A 19,167-nucleotide genomic window follows, 5' to 3' on the forward strand; every position below is an offset into this window, starting at 1 on the left:
AACCATTAGTAATTATAGGCCTAAATCAAATCTGATATTCTTGGGGAAAATTATCGAGAGGGTTGTGTTCGAACAGATCCAGGTTTTTATGATGCAAAACAATCTTTTTAACCCATTTCAGTCTGGATTTCGGCCACAACACAGCACCGAGACCATGTCTATCAAAGTCCTAAATGACATTCGTCTGAATACCGATGCAAGCAAATCATCTGTTCTGCTACTATTGGATCTCAGCGCCGCAGTCGACACGGTTGATCACAACATACTACTCAGCACATTGGAGCAGTGGGTATGGCTTACTGACACTGTTCTTCAGTGGTTCACATCTTATTTACATGATAGGGATTTCTTTGTGTCAATCGGAAACCATCAGTCAGAACGAACCAAATTCACGTGTAAAGTCCCTCAAGGGTCAATTCTTGGACCACTCTTATTAAACATCTATATGATTCCCCTAGCTCAGATTATGGAACAGTATGACATCTCCTATCACACCTATGCAGATGACACACAACTGTACATTCCTGTGTCCCCATATGATTATAGTCCCTTAGTCTCGTAAATTAGTAAATACATTCATCAAATCAATGAATGGATGTGCCAGAATTTTCTCCAGGTAAATGTGGAGAAGACAGAAGTGATCATTTTTGGGCCAAAAAAGGAAAGGTAGAAGACAAGTAGGCACCTTAGCACAATGTCACTCACAGTGCCTTGCAAAAGTATTCGGCCCCCTTGAATCTTGCAACCTTTCGCCACATTACAGGCTTCAAACATAAAGATATGAAATTTAATTTTTTTTGTCAAGAATCAACAACAAGTGGGACACAATCGTGAAGTGGAACAACATTTATTGGATAATTTAAACTTTTTTAACAAATAAAAAACTGAAAAGTGGGGCGTGCAATATTATTCGGCCCCTTTACTTTCAGTGCAGCAAACTCACTCCAGAAGTTCAGTGAGGATCTCTGAATGAGCCAATGTTGTCCTAAATGACCGATGATGATAAATAGAATCCACCTGTGTGTAATAAAGTCTCCGTATAAATGCACCTGCTCTGTGATAGTCTCAGGGTTCTGTTTAAAGTGCAGAGAGCATTATGAAAACCAAGGAACACACCAGGCAGGTCCGAGATACTGTTGTGGAGAAGTTTAAAGCCGGATTTGGATACAAAAAGATTTCCCAAGCTTTACGCATCTCAAGGAGCACTGTGCAAGCCATCATATTGAAATGGAAGGAGCATCAGACCACTGCAAATCTACCAAGACCCGGCCGTCCTTCCAAACTTTCTTCTCAAACAAGGAGAAAACTGATCAGAGATGCAGCCAAGAGGCCCATGATCACTCTGGATGAACTGCAGAGATCTATAGCTGAGGTGGGAGAGTCTGTCCATAGGACAACAATCAGTCGTACACTGCACAAATCTGGCCTTTATGGAAGAGTGGCAAGAAGACAGCCATTTCTCAAAGATATCCATAAAAAGTTTCGTTTAAAGTTTGCCACAAGCCACCTGGGAGACACACCAAACATGTGGAAGAAGGTGCTCTGGTCAAATCAAACCAAAATTGAACTTTTTGGCCACAATGCAAAACGATATCTTAGGCGTAAAAGCAACACAGCTCATCACCCTGAACACACCATCCCCACTGTCAAACATGGTGGTGGCAGCATCATGGTTTGGGCCTGCTTTTCTTCAGCAGGGACAGGGAAGATGGTTAAAATTGACGGGAAGATGGATGCAGCCAAATTCAGGAACATTCTGGAAGAAAACCTGTTGGTATCTGCACAAGACCTGAGACTGGGACGGAGATTTATCTTCCAACAGGACAATGATCCAAAACATAAAGCCAAATCTACAATGGAATGGTTAAAAAATAAACGTATCCAGGTGTTAGAATGGCCAAGTCAAAGTCCAGACCTGAATCCAATCGAGAATCTGTGGAAAGAGCTGAAGACTGCTGTTCACAAACACTCTCCATCCAACCTCACTGAGCTTGAGCTGTTTTGCAAGGAAGAATGGGCAAGAATGTCAGTCTCTCGATGTGCAAAACTGATAGAAACATACCCCAAGCGACTTGCAGCTGTAATTGGAGCAAAAGGTGGCGCTACATAGTATTAACGCAAGGGGGCCGAATAATATTGCACGCCCCACTTTTCAGTTTTTTATTTGTTAAAAAAGTTTAAATTATCCAATAAATTTTGTTCCACTTCACGATAGTGTCCCACTTGTTGTTGATTCTTGACAAAAAAATTAAATTTCATATCTTTATGTTTGAAGCCTGAAATGTGGCGAAAGGTTGCAAGATTCAAGGGGGCCGAATACTTTTGCAAGGCACTGTACAGCTACAAATCAAGTCAGAAACCTTGGTGTAATTATTGACTCAGACCTAAAATTTGATAGCCATCTAAAGTCCATCACTAAATCTGCTTATTACCACCTAAAAAATACAGTCAGAATTAAGGGGCTTCTGACTCAACAAGACACAGAAAAACCTATGCATGCATTCATGTTCAGCAAATTGGATTGCAACGGTATATTTCGTGGTCTTCATAAAAATATCAGTCAGGAAGCTGGAGCTAGTACAGAATGCTGCAGCCAGAGTCCTCACAAATACAAGGAAACTGGACCACATTACACCGGTTTTGAAATCGTTACACTGGCTTCCAGTGAGTCAAAGGATAGACTATAAAATACTACTGCTCGTCTACAAAACACTTAATGGCCTTGGACCAAAATACATGCTTGATTTGTTAGATTCCTATGAAACATTTAGACCCCCAAGGTCACCTGGAACCGGTCTCCTGTATGTTCCAAGAACAAGAACCAAGCAGGGTGAGGCAGCATTTAGTTACTATGCTCCTCACCTCTGGAACAAGTTACCTGAAGGTCTGAAGTATGCTCAAACTGTTAGCTCCTTTAAATCAGGGCTAAAAACTTTTTTGTTTAGCATTGCATATCCATAACTGTCTATATCAGTGGTGTCCAAACTATTCCACATAGGGCCGCGGTGGGTGCTGGATTTCAATCCTACAAAACAAGATGACATCTTTTCACCAATCTGGTGTCTCACAAGTGTAATCAGTTGATGGTAGTAAGGTACTGCTTGTTTTAGCACAAACTTCATTGGTTAAACTGTCTGTGCTCGATTGGTAGGAACAAAAACCAGGACCCACAGCGGCCCTTGCGGACAGGTTTGGACACCCATGGTCTATATATTTCAATCTATTTGCTTTCTATTCCTCTTGCGCTTATCTCCATTGCTGAATTCAATTATTAGCAGTAGTAATAGTATTTATTTTTATTTATCTATTCTATTTGTGATTATATGTGATTTTTACGTATAATTTTATTTCCTATTTCGATTGTCATTGTTTTTACGTTCTATTGATTTCAATGTGATTTCTATGATCTTCATGTGATGTAAAGCACTTTGAATTGCTTTGTGTTAAATTGTGCAATATAAATAAATTTGCCTTGCCTTAAGTTTTAAGTTAGTCTAAACTGTAAGTCCTGATAGGATTTTGAGTTTTTGCAGTGTTCAAAATAAACGTATGATACCTGCTGTATTGGAGCACATTAGGGACCAGTGCTACTTGGTGTTTTATCTAGCAATGACTACTGACCTAAAATTGCATTATTTTTTATTTTACACCCACATCACTCTACAGCGCTGTTTTCACAGATTAAATAAAGCCTGTATGTAAGACACGTTAGCCACGCATCGACAGTGGTCATAATTAATAGAAACCTAGCCCTCTGCAGGGCTAACATTACGTGAGCGAGTGACAGTAACATTCTTATTTATTAGCGCTGAGAAGTCTACTGCTTTAAGATGGTGGCTGTTTACTAATGCCGCCTAGTCTGTCATGTTGCATCTAGTTCTACATACATGTGATATCTATGAGACGCATCAGACGCTACCTGCTACCACCATAGCATCATGCGGGCGTAGTTTTTAGCAACGTCGGCGTAATTTGTAGCGGCTGTCAGCTGCAATCAGGTACTACTGCTTCTTCCTCTACGCACATGACGTCTGCGCATTGTCCCGCATTAAAAGTAGTCCGGGCAAAACGTGATGCTTAGAGCTGGCAAAATTTAACGATTCCTCGAGGTAAATAAAAATACTCGGATGAGTTTTTACACTCGAGTTACTTGAGTATTCGTTTCAGCTCTATTTACATCAAAAGATATTAACCGGTAACACTTTATTTGACAGTGGCATCATAAGACTGTCATAAGAGCAAATGTATCACCATGAAGCTTTGAACCAATTGGCTGCAAAGCTTCATTTGACCATCACTGCTCCCTCGGGGAAGACAGTCAACCTCTGCTGCCGGCTGCTGTCAACACTGTTGTCGTCCAACATGCCTCCTAGCATGCATTGCAGCGCTACAGATGTAAATAACAATCACAGTTCATGTTCTGTGCTAATCATTTCTTCAGTTAATGTTCTAGTTGTTTCAATAATTGCTAGTTATGGTATTTGGTAACACTTCATTTGACTGTGGCGCCATTAGGCAATCATAATTATGACATGACAATGTCATGAGCATTAATGAATGTTTATAACAGATGTCATTTAGTGTCATTCGGCAAATGATCTCACTTTTGAATGTTTGTAAAAGATCTGAGCTGGACATAAATGGACTTAGTGACATAATTTGCCAGATGACACTTACTGACATCTGTGACAAGCAAAAGGTTCAGCATTAACACTGCGGCAAACCAACTTTCCAAGTAGCATAACGTGGACGAAAGGCGCACTCATTGATTGGACAAATAGAAGAGGAAATACCTCCTTCCTGGGAGGGGAAGGAGCGTGCAACGTCACAGCCTGGTTCTGTGACGCTGCACATAATGTAGCATGAATTAAGTCTCCGATCGGCCCGCGGCGGGGTCGCTTCCTCCCGACTCGATGCCAAGAGCACTGGAGTATATAAAAATGCATAGGGGAAAATTAAACCACGAAAGGGAACCGCGTGGTACTCCAAGTCACACAGGCACGCAATCACTTAAGTGACTTCACGAAACGGCCACTCAGAGAGCCTCCGCCTGTCTCAGCCACTGATACTCTCACATGGTCCATTCAGCAACAGCATGCAAAACACAACTGCTTCATTTGAACCCGATTCTTTGGATCAAATGCAACTGCTTAGCGCAGCACAGCAACATTTGGCCATGGTTAATCGTCTGTTATCTTGACATTGTTGATTTAGAATAGTGTGCGCACTATACTTCTGCTTCGAAAGATACCCTGCGTGAAGAGTCACAGCCTGTAGCATCACAGCTCCAGAATGTGACGCTGCACATAAAGTAGCAAAAGCGCACTCTGATCGGGTGTGCTTCAAGCGAACCTAGAGCCAGGATTTTTAAGCGTACCACAGTTTGTTTGTTTGGTCTGAAGGATGCACGTTCACATTTACAAAATAAAGCAGACTATTTGAGAAGAAGAACACTGGTCCGTTTAAACGGACCAAAGATTGCTAGTGTGAAAGCGGCCAAGACTAAGATGGTAAATGAAAAGGGTTGCCAAAAATAACACTGATGACAGCAACAACAAAAAATTAAATTTATGATTACTTGGCAGAATAATCAATTGAATAATTGAGTAAAACACCCATTGTATACCAGCGACCAGAAACACACACTAATGAGATTGGTGATCCGAACAATGCCAACGAATCGTTTAACACCACAGCAATGTACAATAACAATAATAAAAAAACTAACATTAAAAAATATATATATATAGTTTTGATTCAACTCAGGTATGATATCTTACTAAATAAATTCCTAGTTCTGGGACTATATGTATTATGTTTGGATTGGCTAGAATGTAGGTCGTACCTGTGCGGCATGGTAGGGATCCGTTGAGTTGAAGGACTGGTGCTCGGGGAGAGAGACAGGCCACCACTGTGCTGCTGTTCCCCAATGTTATATTAGTCTGTACAAACAAAGCAAAGGAGGACATTACTCACACAGTATTCGAAATATTGTCATTGCAAAAACTTACCAAAGATTCAACATTTAAGATTCAACATTTAAATAATGTGTTGTACGAGTGAACGCTTTAGCCGTTTATCAAAGATTGTCCAAAAAGAATCGTCCTCTAACTCAATCTATTACGAGCTCGATGATATGGTTGCTACTAGGGATTTCCCTGATCCGATTACGTGATTGCAAATCGGGCCCGATCACGTCATTTCACTTTTTTGCTCTAGTCCCAACCACCAAAGTGTTTATTTTTCATTGTCGCACAAGAAAACAACAGCTTTTTCTATTTCAAGGAGTAGGGGGCATTACAGGTCCTTCTAAAAAAAATAGCACATGCGCATGCTCTATATATGTCCCATATTCTCTGCATGTAGCCATACTCACTAGGGTTACGAGAGTAGTAGCATTCCAACAGTGCCTTGTTCACATCTCCTGTCCATCTCTTCGGGTGACATTTGACCTATATCTAGCTGCTACCTACAAAGGTACCGCAAGAAAATCAGCGGGCCCTTTGCACAAGTGTAGCCGACTGTAATGCATGAATTATCGGCCACTGCTGCATGAAGCACCACTTGGCGGCGGGGGTTCCCATATGCTGCATTGTTACTGACAACCAGCCAACCCATATACAGTGTATCACAAAAGTGAGTACACCCCTCGCATTTCTGCAGATATTTAAGTATATCTTTTCATGGGACAACATTGACAAAATGACAATTTGACACAATGAAAAGTAGTCTATGAGCATCTTATATAATAGAGTTCATTTATTTTCCCCTCAAAATAACTAAAAATAAAGCCATTAATATCTAAACCCCTAGCAACAAAAGTGAGTACACCCCTTTGAAAAAACGCACATCCCTAAATGTCCAAATTGAGTACTGCTTGTCATTTTCCCTCCAAAATGTCATGGAGGGCTTACAGGAGTGCTGTCAGTATTGCTGCAGAGATTGAAGAGGTGGGGGGTCATTCCCACCACCATGCTTGACTGTAGGCATGACACAATTATCTTTGTACTCCTCACCTGGTTGCCGCCACACATGCTTGAGACCATCGGAACCAAACAAATTAATCTTCGTCTCATCAGACCATAGGGCATTGTTCCAGTAATCCATGTACTTTGTTGACATGTCTTCAGCAAACTGTTTGTGGGTTTTCTTGTATACAGTTTGTGTTATTTTGAGGGGAAAATAAATTATTATATAAGCTGCACACAGACTACTTTTCATTGTAGGCTGTATTGGCTGAGCGAAAATTGTGTTGGTTTGTTTCACTAAAGTGGATCTACATGACCTCTGCATTGTAATGTACATACGTTGCTAATTACTACCAAAAAAAAAGTTCTACTCACGGTTTCCAGTCATTTTTTAGTAATTAGAGTTTTCGTGTCGGTCTTTTTTTTTTCCCGTGGCGCAGTGATATTGATACGGAGGAGTCGTATCGTCAGGGTGTGAAGCCATTTTAGGTCACGTGCACCAATAGGAGACGAGGACTGTTGCTATACGTTTCTAAAACAAACAACATGGCGGCGACCGTGTCCAGCTACGACACGACCGAAGATGAACAAAAGATAAGAAAACCGCATTCGAAATTTAGTCAAAAGGCATCGAAACGATGCTATATGCATCTCTCAACTGTCCAAGGGCGAAAAAGGGCAGGAATTTGGAAAAAAAGTGCAGAGCCCGCGTGGTTGCGTCAGGCAATGGCTTTCTCCCCAGGCTCCGTCGAAGGATCTTGCTGAAAATGCGTCGACTGGGATTTTTAACGACATTCACTACAGGTAAGCCACACGCACGCCTTTACTACAAGGTTAATTGTTATTAACTTATGCAAAAAAAATTCTTATTTAAGATAGTGTTGTAACGATACAATTTTTTAGCCCAGATATCAATACCACTTTGTTATAAAATGTATAAACAGTGTATCGAAAGTGAATCCAGTAGAACTTTTTATTGCATACCTATTATGGGTGACAATGGTTAAATAAACCTTTTGGCTCAAGAACATCAAGCTGTAGTCAATAAAAGCCCTGATACTGACGTGGCAGTGATTGCTGTAAGTCTGCAGATAGATTTACAGTGTAAATTGCATTTTTTCACAGGAGGAGGCAACAGAACGAGGACTGACGTCTCTAAGGTCTCTGCAGCTCCTGGCACTAGTGTGTGTTCAGCACTCATTGGCATCCATACATTCACAGGTTGTGACTCTGCTTGTGCCTTTCATGGCAAAGGCAAAAAAAGCATTTTCTTTTGCACGTCATAAAAAAGAACACCTGACTGGGTTTGCAAAGCTGGGCTGCAGTTTTAAACTTGACCTACAAACATTTAACACGTTGTGTAAATACGTGTGCCACCTGTCTGGCCAGTCATGTGCCAAAAATGATGCCAAATGCAGATATTTCTGTATGGCCTCGTCAGTCTTGCCAGAACATTCTATTCCCCCAAAAACTGATGCTCTGTACCAACATTGCAGGACAGCAAACTATCAAGCAGCAATTATGAAACGTTGTCTGACAGGTAAAATGTGTGCCCCTTCACCCATTGGGAATGGGTGGGACATTGAGGATGGGCAGTTGGCAGTGACATGGATGACTAAAAATCCTGCCCCTGACACTGTTTTGCAAGTAGTCAACTGTAGTTGAAAGGCAACCAATTGTGACACGGGAAGATGTTCCTGTATGTCTGCAAAACTTTCTTGTACTGATTTATATCGCTTCCAAGCATGCAAGAATGTTTCCAAAGAAACAGAAGACACTTGGATGGGATGATGACTTTGATGAAAGCGATTTTGAGGAGTAATGTTGTCATGTACAGTTTTACTATTTTTTATTTCTACATATATGTTTTTTGTTTTTCAATATTTGTATGTGTAATAATGTATATTTTCATAGTATGAGACACTACCATGTTTAAATAAATGTGTAACAACAGTACCATACTTGTGAATGATTCCAACTATACAGTGTGATTAAAAAAGGCTGTGCCAAAATCATAATGCCATGTCAAAAGCGAAAAACATAAAAAAAAAAAAAAAAAAAAAAAAAAAAAAACCTCTACCTTGGAAAGATGTATTCAAATATGGTCATCACCAGCAGCATGGACAACATCAAGTTGACATGAGAATTCCTCCCTCCCGCGTTGATTGTGTCTGTTTTTTGATCTTTCATGTCATCAATATTTGCTGGAAATGGTGGAACATACACTTAGTGTATAACATAGGTTATGTGCCATGAAGATGGATAATGAACTTTGTCTTTAACATACCAACACGTCCAGCAAGTACTGATGATGTGAAATATCGAACAGCAGTTGCAATCAAGACAATGACTGCGACATGCACACGTTTGAGAGGAATTCTCATCGTGGCTTGATTTTGTCCGTGCTGCTGGGTGTGCTCACATTTGAGCACTTGTGAAACATGAAATAAAACTTGGAAGTTATCTTCAACACGTGTCCATCACTTCTTTTGCGATGTCTTTCATTGTTTAAAGTATCACCTGATGATTTTGGCACATAATGTTTTGATCACCCTGTAATTTTTTGTCTTATTCCATTTTTGCCATGATTCAGATTTAGGAGGGTGTGACAGCAATTCGGTTGATTTTCAGCCATTTATGATCATGGTGTGCATTTTTTATTTTATATATTTCATTGCATAGTAGGTTGTGATATTTTTAATATATGACACATAAGCCTTTAACTTAATTCAATATATATTTCATTGTGCTGGGTGCAAATAATTAATGTTGAAGTTTTTCCTTCAAGAAATTAGCTACATTTCTCATTCTAAATTCACCTATGTGTATACTAAGGCACCAATACTTGTTTCAAATGTTTGGTAGATGTGTTCATGACATTTGATAAAGATTACGTGTTGCCAGAATTAATATAACACTTAAAACAAGCAAAAACGGCAACACTAGATCTGTATTTTTGTGTATTCACATCAAGATACATTTCTGGCTGGTGACTGAGTTAGGAGGGTATTGGCTTTGAAAAAATGCATTGAACGCATAGATCCAGCGTAGTGGAATGAAATCCATTTTCTAAGCACTTTTTCCATGGTCCCAATAAAGCCATATTTCCACAAGCTTGTCCATTCGCAGCACTTCCTGGTCAACTCTAATCTTTTAATGGACGACCGTCTCACAGAAGAAGTTGTAGCTGTCAGTGAAGGGTGTTTCAGTTCTGAAAAACACGCACACACACATAAACCATGTGAGAACTGTTTCATCCATATTATATTTACATAATCTTCCAATCCAAATGATCTTGGCTTATCTATTCTGCCATTTTTTCCTGGATAAAATTATCAAATAGGTTTTTGGAACTACAGTTCAACAAACTAAATACTATGTTGTTTGTCAATCTAAACGTTTTGCTCAAAGTTAACAATCTAACATCATAATAATGACCGCTACAGCCCAGAATTCACATTGCAAGTCTTAACTTCATATGTGATCTGACCAGAAGCCCCCCAACTCCCATAGTTATTCACAACAAAAGGCGTGTGTGGGGCTTACCTGTAGTCAATGTCGTAAAAAATCCATGTCGAGGCAATGTTTAACATTTTCAGCAAGATCCTTCGACGGAGCATGGAGAGAAAGCCATTGTCTGGCGTAGCCACGAAGACTTAGCAAGTTGCCCACCGTTTCGGCCAAATTCCTGCCCTTTTTCGCCCTTGGACAGATGAGAAATGCATATAGCATCGTTTCGATGCCTTTTGACTAAATTTCGAATGCGGTTTTCTTATCTTTTGTTGATCTTCGCTCGTGTCGTAGCTTGACACGGTCGCCGCCATGTTGTTTGTTTTACAACCCCATAGCAACAATCCTCGTCTCCTATTGGTGCACATGACCAAAAATGGCTTCACACACTGACGATACGACTCCGCCGTATCAATATCACTGCGCCACGGGGAAAAAAAAAGACTGACACGAAAACGCTACTTAGTAAAAAATGACTGGAAACTCTGAGTAGAACTTTTTTTTTGGTACTAATTAGCAACGTATGTATATTATGAAGCAGAGGTCATGTAGATCCACTTCAGTGGAACGAAATCCATTTTCTAAGCACTTTTTTCATGGTGCCAATACAGCCTATTGTGTCAAAGTGTCATTTTGTCAGTGTTGTCCCATGAAAAGATATACTTAAAGCAGTAATGTGAAGTAATTTCATCGCATGCCAAATAGGGTCACAATTAAAAAGTAATTAAACATTGTCAAACAAATAAAGCATGAAAAAAATTACCGTCTCCCAATTTACCGAGAGACTTTATCCATAAAAATGTCAGCTGTGTGGGATCATTTCACCTTAAAGGGTATTAAAACACTAAGGGGCTGTGAGATATCAATAGAACCGTTATGTGGCAAGATAACAAATTTTAATAAAGTTAACAACAACAAAAAAATCGCATTCATGAGCAATTATCGAAAATAGATCGAAAATTACTAACATTTCCGAAAGTATTCCGGAAAAAGTTGAATGGGGCGGAGACATCATAACAAGGAAACAAAAGGTTGAGGCAAGTGCCATCGCTGTTTATCGACGAGAGAGTTAAGTTTGTGTTTCATCAAAAAATCGCTAAAATGGTTCAAACCTGTCATGCCATGTGGTTTACAAATAGCCATTTGTTGCAATGTAGTACCCATGAGTTCCCGAACGCGAAAAAAGAGCTGGACTACGCAGACAATGAGTAAAGTTCGTCAGTGCTAAGAGGGCTAATTTTGCAGATCCAGCCTCCGGCACGGTTTTGTCTGGTGCGCATTTTACACCTGAAAGCTATACGAACTATGGACAATTGAAATCAGGATTTGCTAAGAAATTGCTGCTGAAAGCAGATGCGGTGCCCACCTACACGCGCAGCCACCTAAATGTCCCGAGATATCAAGAAAGAGGACGATAACTGGCTCTGATGAGACCACCCCAGGCAAAGCAAAGGAGGGAAATGGACAGAGTGAGGACTCTTTTATAATAAAAAACATATCACGTATTGGATATAGGACTGGACACATGTATAAATTATCGCTCATAAAATATATAGAACAAATCCTCTAATCCCATTCATATTTTTGTCGGCTGGCAGAGCGAAAACCGATGATAGCACAATAAATGATAATTATTCTATACATTACTTTATTTTCCGGTCACGGTGTATCGGCTTCACAAAAAGAAATGCAAAACAAACCATTCGGTGTTTCTGTTGCCACCGGTGTTTCATCAGTGTGATTGCGCCCCTCAATGATCCTTTCATTAGGCTGCATTGGCTTTCGTTTGGGCTCAAATTGATAACCCAAAACACCAAAGAAAGGTTCACAACTCTCCTCGTCACCATTAGAAGAAAGTTCATTTCGTCGGATTCGTCGCTGCAACTAGAAACAAAATTGTCCGCCATCATCGCCGCCATTCAGTACTAAGCTCTGAGCCGACTGTTTCCTTATAGTGACGTAACGCACACAATATGCTAGATTTCCGGCACCCCGGGGGCGGGTCGTTTTAGCTTGACAATCGACCTAATTTCTATCATTTTCTTGGTGTTGCGATGTGTGTAATTACACGAAGTGGCGTGATATGAATTCAAAAGGCATGCGTTTATGGATAAATGATGGAATATTAGCATTTCCCCAGGTGTTGTCATACCCTTTAAAGGACGACAAAGACGAAGAGGCAGAGTGCAACATATGCCACAATAAAGTCAAGCGTGGTGGTAAAGCTGTAAGAAGTTTTAATACAACCAACCTAATCAAGCATTTAGCGAAATACCACCACAAACAATATGAGGAGTATGTTAAGAAAACCAAACAAAAAGGAAGGTCCTACGCAACTAACATGAGTGAGTAAAGACGCACCATCCAACACTTAAAACCACAGTACAACGTGCCCAGCCGTCATTACATCCTTGAGCGATTTGGCCGTGGAAGATTCAAGAACGATTCACAAACATCCAAATTCCGATTATTGAAATATGTCAAGTAAAGCGGAACTAATACACAGCGCGGTCTTCGGGACTGAAGGGCTAAGGCTGCTTATTTGCTGCTTTTGAATCAACTGACATTGCTCCTTTGCTGCTTTTGAGTCAAATGGCATTACACCTGAGAGGAATGAAGGCCAATGCATAATTAAGGCGCGCCCTAGTTCGTATCACCTGGCCGCCACTGTGTTTGGGACATGTTGACTGGAAAATACCACGAGGCAGGCCCATGTCTAAGCACCAACGAAGGAATTATGGACATTGAAGGACAATGGACAAAACTGGTGACTCACGGCAGAAATGCCGACAACATCTTAATTCTGCCTGTTTGGGAATGGGCCGGAAGCTGAGGATCCAGAAGAAAGAAGAGAGTGTATATTTTACTGTGTGCTGTGTATGCTTTACTATGTGCTATGCTGTATTATCATATATTAATGAGTAAGTGTCTGATTATTGTATATACATTGTTTAGAGATGACCAGGCCAAGAGGCTATCGTTCCTAGCGGAAGGTAAGAGAGGGGAATTTTGTCCTGGCTTCAAGAACAAGCAAATATATACTCCCAAATAATAATCAAAATGATATTAGAAGTGCAGGTTTTCGCCCCCCTCTGGCATCTCACCCTTGGTAATTAGGCATTTTAATAAATGAATAAGAAATAAAGAATTGAATAGAAGGCCAACACCAATTGACTTTGGTGATTAGGCATTTTGGTAATGATTAATAGGCCAAATACCAAGGGGATCTGTAAATAAGCTTAAGTTCCAAATACGAAGCCATGAGGCAATAGCTTGCTTGCACGTACAAGCTGATATGAATACTATATATGGGCATGTTTATCAAAAATTTAGTGGAAGAACTCAGTGTGTCTAGGTGAAAACAGATGTTTGCTTGATTTAGGGAAGTGTTTTGAAGAAGTATGCAGACGAGGTTACAAAGTGCGAGACCTCTTATAAGAAACCATGTTCTTAGAAGAAGAATTCCTGGAAAAACAAGAACCAACCAATGAGAGACAGAAAAGATCATGTATCCATGCATCGTCATCATTATGTCTATATAAACCATGTACTTGTCCTTGGGTATTGTTCTCTCTTAGCCGCAGTGTTCCTGTGTATTTGATAAGCTGAGAACCCAGACGTCTGTAATACTTTTACTTGGGAGAATTAAATCTACCTCTGCTAATCTGGTCTGATTGATTCCTGGTCTCTTCTGCGACAGAACGAATGCGCAAAATTGTTAGGTGCGAGAAGGTAAAGGTATAGTATAACTAATTGGATTAATGTTAATTGGAGTCAGATAAGGTAAAACAATTGCTGAAAACTGGTATGTATATTCGTTCAACCTAACAGGACGCAATGAGAAACTGACCGCATTGCGTCCCGAAAGAAAACATAATGCTTGTCATAGACCCGGGTAATGCCAATGCCAACTCACGGTTTTAGCTCAACTCATGCCGCTGGATTAAAAACACAAGAATACCTGACTGCTGCTGACAGCCGCTACAAACTACGTCAACGTCGTTTTACTGGAGATAATAGATATCTTATGTATATAGAACAAGATGCAAAATGACAGACTCAACTGCGTTAGGAACATTGAAGTATTGAAAACTAGTTGCGTTAGTAAACAGCCGCCATCTTAAAGCAGAAGACTTCCCTAGTAGGCTGTTGTGAACCTTCCATGCAAACCTAATTAACTTTTTATCAAAAATACTCCTAAATCGGCAGAATCTTGCCTTGAATCCTTCTTCAAAACAGTTTTAAAACTTTCACATGTCAAAAGTAGACAGAAGGGAAATTATGGAATAACGGGAGCAATTTTAACAACTTTAACAGTTGATTCGCAAAATTAAATGAATTGAATGTAGTTTAAAGCTGCTGATACAAAAAGGGGACTTGAGTATTTTATTTACTGTTTTCAAATGTTGACTTGATACTGAAATAGTCGTTTATTTAAACCTGAGAGGCTTTTTATACAATTTTTGTAACTAATGCACGAAACATTAAAAGCATCTAATAGCTTGGGAAGTTTGTGGGATTTTCCAATGACAGTTTACAATATTATTTGCACGTTTTACTGACTGACTATGCCATTTCTGTTTGTTATCTAGAATGTTTTGTGTTTGTCACTGAAGAAACAGGTCAGTTTCTTGTTACCAACCATTGTATGTTATTCAAACTCGCCTAATTCAGCTGGCTAGTTGTTATCAAGAGTACTAAAACCCTTTTCAACATGAGTCTGACAACTAAGTAAGGAGGCTAAATAACTTTAAACTTTAATACATGCTCAGATAGGCCGGTATCGGCCAGTATCGGCATCGGATCGGAAGTGCAAAACAATATTGGTATCGGATCGGAAGTGCAAAAACCTGGATTGGGACATCCCTATGTAAAACAATATCGGTATCGGATCGGAAGTGCAAAAACCTGGATCGGGACATCCCTAATACATACGGCCGCCATACAAAGCCCTTCAAACAATGATTCAAAACAGCGATATAAGCGATAGATCGAGCGCAAGGGAGGAGATCCAAGTTTTTGAAGAGTTGGAGGAAGAAGAGGAGGTTGGAATTTTATGTTGGACCTAACATGTATTAGCCAGACACTAATCAGGATGCAAACAATGTGCCTAGACTACCTGACATGGAATGGATACAAAACCCTTCGAGATTACAAGATTGGTGAGATATAGGCTGTTATTATTTTCATGATTTGAAGATGCAGGCATTTGCACATAATTTTATGTTTTTGTCTATCTGATGACATCGTTAAATAAAATAATAATCAGATTTCATGTTCATTTTGGCAGATCCGGCAGCTCTCGTGCATAAAAAATAATAATATAAAAACGTTGGGGGGAAAGAAGGAGATGAGTCGTTGGTGGCTTTCTCCACTTTATTGTGGCAACAATAAGAAAACAAAATAATAGCCGACTGCCGCCACATTCGACCGCAAAGTTTTGCTTCTCGCTGAGCTCCTCCTCGCCTCCTACTACTCCAGCGTCTCTTAAACGGATCGTCCATAGTGTCTTGTTATGAGCTTTTTGTATACAAATGTATCGAACACAAGACGTGCTGCCAACTTTGTTTCTTTATTAACACATGGAGCTAACGGTACAACACAGCTCGGGGCTCTCGGGAGGAAGTGGCGTCTAATGGCGTGAGGAAATGTAGTTTTTTCTCACAAGCGAACAGATTACAAAGCACCACTTCAGTGTTGTCCCGAGACTACATTTCCCATGATTCACTGCGTGACCTGGGTGCTCGCTGATTCGCTGCCAGACATTAAAAGCAACACGCTTGTTGGGGTCACCTGTCAGCGGCTCTCGTACAGTAAAACACAAACTAGAAGGCTATCAAGCGATCACCGTGAAAGAAAAAAACGAACCGTACAAATGCAAAGCAATGCTTGAAGCATGAAGGTGGAAATACATAATACAAATACAAATAAATGTGCACAAACTCACCAGCGGTGTGTCTCTCTCTTACGGCAACGTGACCGTGAATTACCGCGACGCCGACCCGCTTATATGCACATCCACACCCCTTTCCCGATTGACAGTGGATTAACCCTTTCGGACAAGATCGTAGATGACGCACAATTTAAACACGCTTAACCTAGCGAACGCAACAACAATTATGATCGGGGATTGCCACGAGTTAACTTTCGGCTAACGTCGCTAGCTTATACTGTTCATTCCACAACAGTTGGCAGCTCTGCTTTGACAAAGTCATCAGTCATCTATCCAAAAATCACACTTACGTTTTGGCAAATCCTTGATTATAAGCAGACCGGTTAAGGAAGCAGGCATCTTCGAAGTGGTTGCAGCAGAGAACACTACTCGATGATGGCGTGAAATTCATTCGCTTAGTGCGAACGAAAGATGTCCATTTACGTGCCCTGCTATCCTTTGGCCACTCATACAACTTTTCGTTTGAGTGAGAACAAAACATCGCCACACACCGCCGTGGCATCTTACCGAGAAGCAATGCAACAAACAATACTGTTCTATGGCGGACTTTCCTCGCACTTCCCGGTGTGACGTAATTTCTGAAGATTGCCGAAGAAAAGCATTTTCGTTGTCAAGGGCGTTGCAATGGGTTAAACAAAGAATCTGGAAGGGTTGCGTTGAAAAAAAATAAGAAAATATGCTTATAACTGTTTAGCCATTGATATTATTCAAAAACATGGTTGGCCAACCTTACTTCACATTACTGCTTTAAATATCTGCAGAAATGCGAGGGGTGGACTCACGTTTGTGATACACTGTAACATAAAACACAAATACGCGATAGACTATCTGAGGGTTCGGGAGCTACAATATATCAGCATAGCTTTACGTCCACAGTAATGAGGAGGTTGCATTTGTTAAGGAAAGTCGAAGGCGCTTCGCCTTATACAATAGTAGGGGTGGGCCAGAAAGCAGGGGTCTTGGTCTAGTTAAAAAATCCTACCGTCTAAGCTTTTTCTTGCTATAACTCGGCAATTCAAAACTAACTGCTCCCAGCACATTTCATATATCTAAAAAACAATCATCAAAATGACTGCACAGTCCCTTTAAGATTCAAATATACCCAACCACTTATTTTTTCAAATTAAAGCAATTTACCTATTTTATTAGGCGATAAACTCAATTATTTTAGGGGCATGTTAAAGTGTGCAATAGTATTGATACTGTGATATTCAACACCCACATCACATATTCCATCTTTTTTCTAAACAGTGTCTGCAATTTATTAACTCACAGTGTTGAGTGTAAGCTGCAGGTTGAGTGTCCCACCGGTGACTTGTGCAGGCAGAGGGTATGTAAGAAGCGTGGGGTGTGCTGCTCTGACACTGACGTTGGGTCCATTCACTGGAGTGAAGCGGAGTGAGAGAATGTCTGTCTCCTCAAAGAGCACAGGGATGTTCCATACACACGCAGAAGACAACAAAACCGGTGATCCTGAATCACTGTTGAAGGCGGTAGTCTTTATTGTCGTAGCGCTGTTGCGTGTTAATGGAGAGTTGGTATTGCTGCTGTTGCTGCCTTTATCAACTTCCAGGCCTACGCTTTTTGGCTTACAGCCCACTGAAACACAGCAACATTAACAAAAACTGAAGTAAATGGATTATATTTGGCACCATTTCAAACATTTTGGTTTCGTTCAGTCAGTACAACCCCAATTACATGAAATCCGGACCTTGTGTTAAACAAATAAAATAAAATCTCTGTTCCCCAAATGGATTTTTTTTTTCAGATTTATTCATAATTTGATTCAAATGTGTCTCATTTAAGCATTTGTTAAATTAGACAAAACATGGCTCATTGTGCCTCTACCTCAGCCTCAGCCAGCCTCTATAAGTTAAGGCAGGGGTCCCCATCTGCCGGGCCGCGGACCGGTACCGGTCCGTGGCGCATTTGCGACCAGGCCGCAGAGAAAAAAAGTAATTTAATAACGACCGCATTCTGGCCGAATTAACCCTGTGCCCCTGCTTAACACACCAATATCTCTGTCTACTCTAGATATAATACTACGGGATAGATTACAATGTTGTCATCGAAGTCCATTGATTGGACTGCTAGCAGTACATCTTGTTTGTGTATATAATATATCTATGTGCGCTTGTCCTGGATAATAGCGTATTACTTGGCCGCGGCGCAGCACATTTGTTCCCGGAAATAATTAGCCCCCACACGAGCGAAGATAACAGGAAAACAGACGTCTTTGGAAATATTTTTACGGCGAAAAGGTCATTTTTAAGGCGAAAAGGGCACCTGACGAGCCTACAACCTCGAAGACCCACGAACTGCGAAGGAGTGGATTCGTGACCCGTTTGTGAATAAACAGAGAGATCGCAAATGACGGCGACCTTATTAAACGTTGAGACAACAACTCTATCGAGGTTCTGGATTAAAGTCAATCTGGAATATCCTGACATCGCGACAAGAGCGTTGAAAACCTTGCTACAATTTCCAACATCGTATCTTTGTGAAGCGGGCTTCTTAATTAATGTTTAACGACAAGGCGAAGTCGTTAATGGTGAGCGCGGTGTGCAGCTGTTGTGTGAAGTTTACATGGCAGATGAATCTGAGGAGAACTTTTCTACAAGTCCTTCCATGATCAAACGTAAGTTAATATTCCTTTCTTTCATGAAAGTTTGTAGTGTTTACTTTGGAATCGCTGCATTTGCGCATTTTGTGGCTATGTTTAACGTTACGTGCATG

General features: G+C 40.5%; 1 protein-coding gene across 3 annotated transcripts in view; it reads right to left on the reverse strand.

Annotated features, from left to right (window-relative positions):
* Nucleotides 1-19,167, reverse strand: part of pgap6 (post-glycosylphosphatidylinositol attachment to proteins 6) — a 91,710-nt gene that overhangs the window by 16,558 nt on the left and 55,985 nt on the right. For all 3 annotated transcript variants that reach the window (XM_057856696.1, XM_057856695.1, XM_057856697.1), the window contains exons 6-7: nt 17,705-18,030; nt 5,846-5,942 (exon numbers count right to left, since the gene is read on the reverse strand). In XM_057856696.1, the coding sequence (XP_057712679.1) occupies nt 5,846-5,942; nt 17,705-18,030 (423 nt within the window). The remainder of the gene's footprint in view (nt 1-5,845; nt 5,943-17,704; nt 18,031-19,167) is intronic.

This window comes from Corythoichthys intestinalis, chromosome 14 (genome assembly GCF_030265065.1).
Source record: "Corythoichthys intestinalis isolate RoL2023-P3 chromosome 14, ASM3026506v1, whole genome shotgun sequence".
NCBI classification, from domain to species: domain Eukaryota; kingdom Metazoa; phylum Chordata; class Actinopteri; order Syngnathiformes; family Syngnathidae; genus Corythoichthys; species Corythoichthys intestinalis.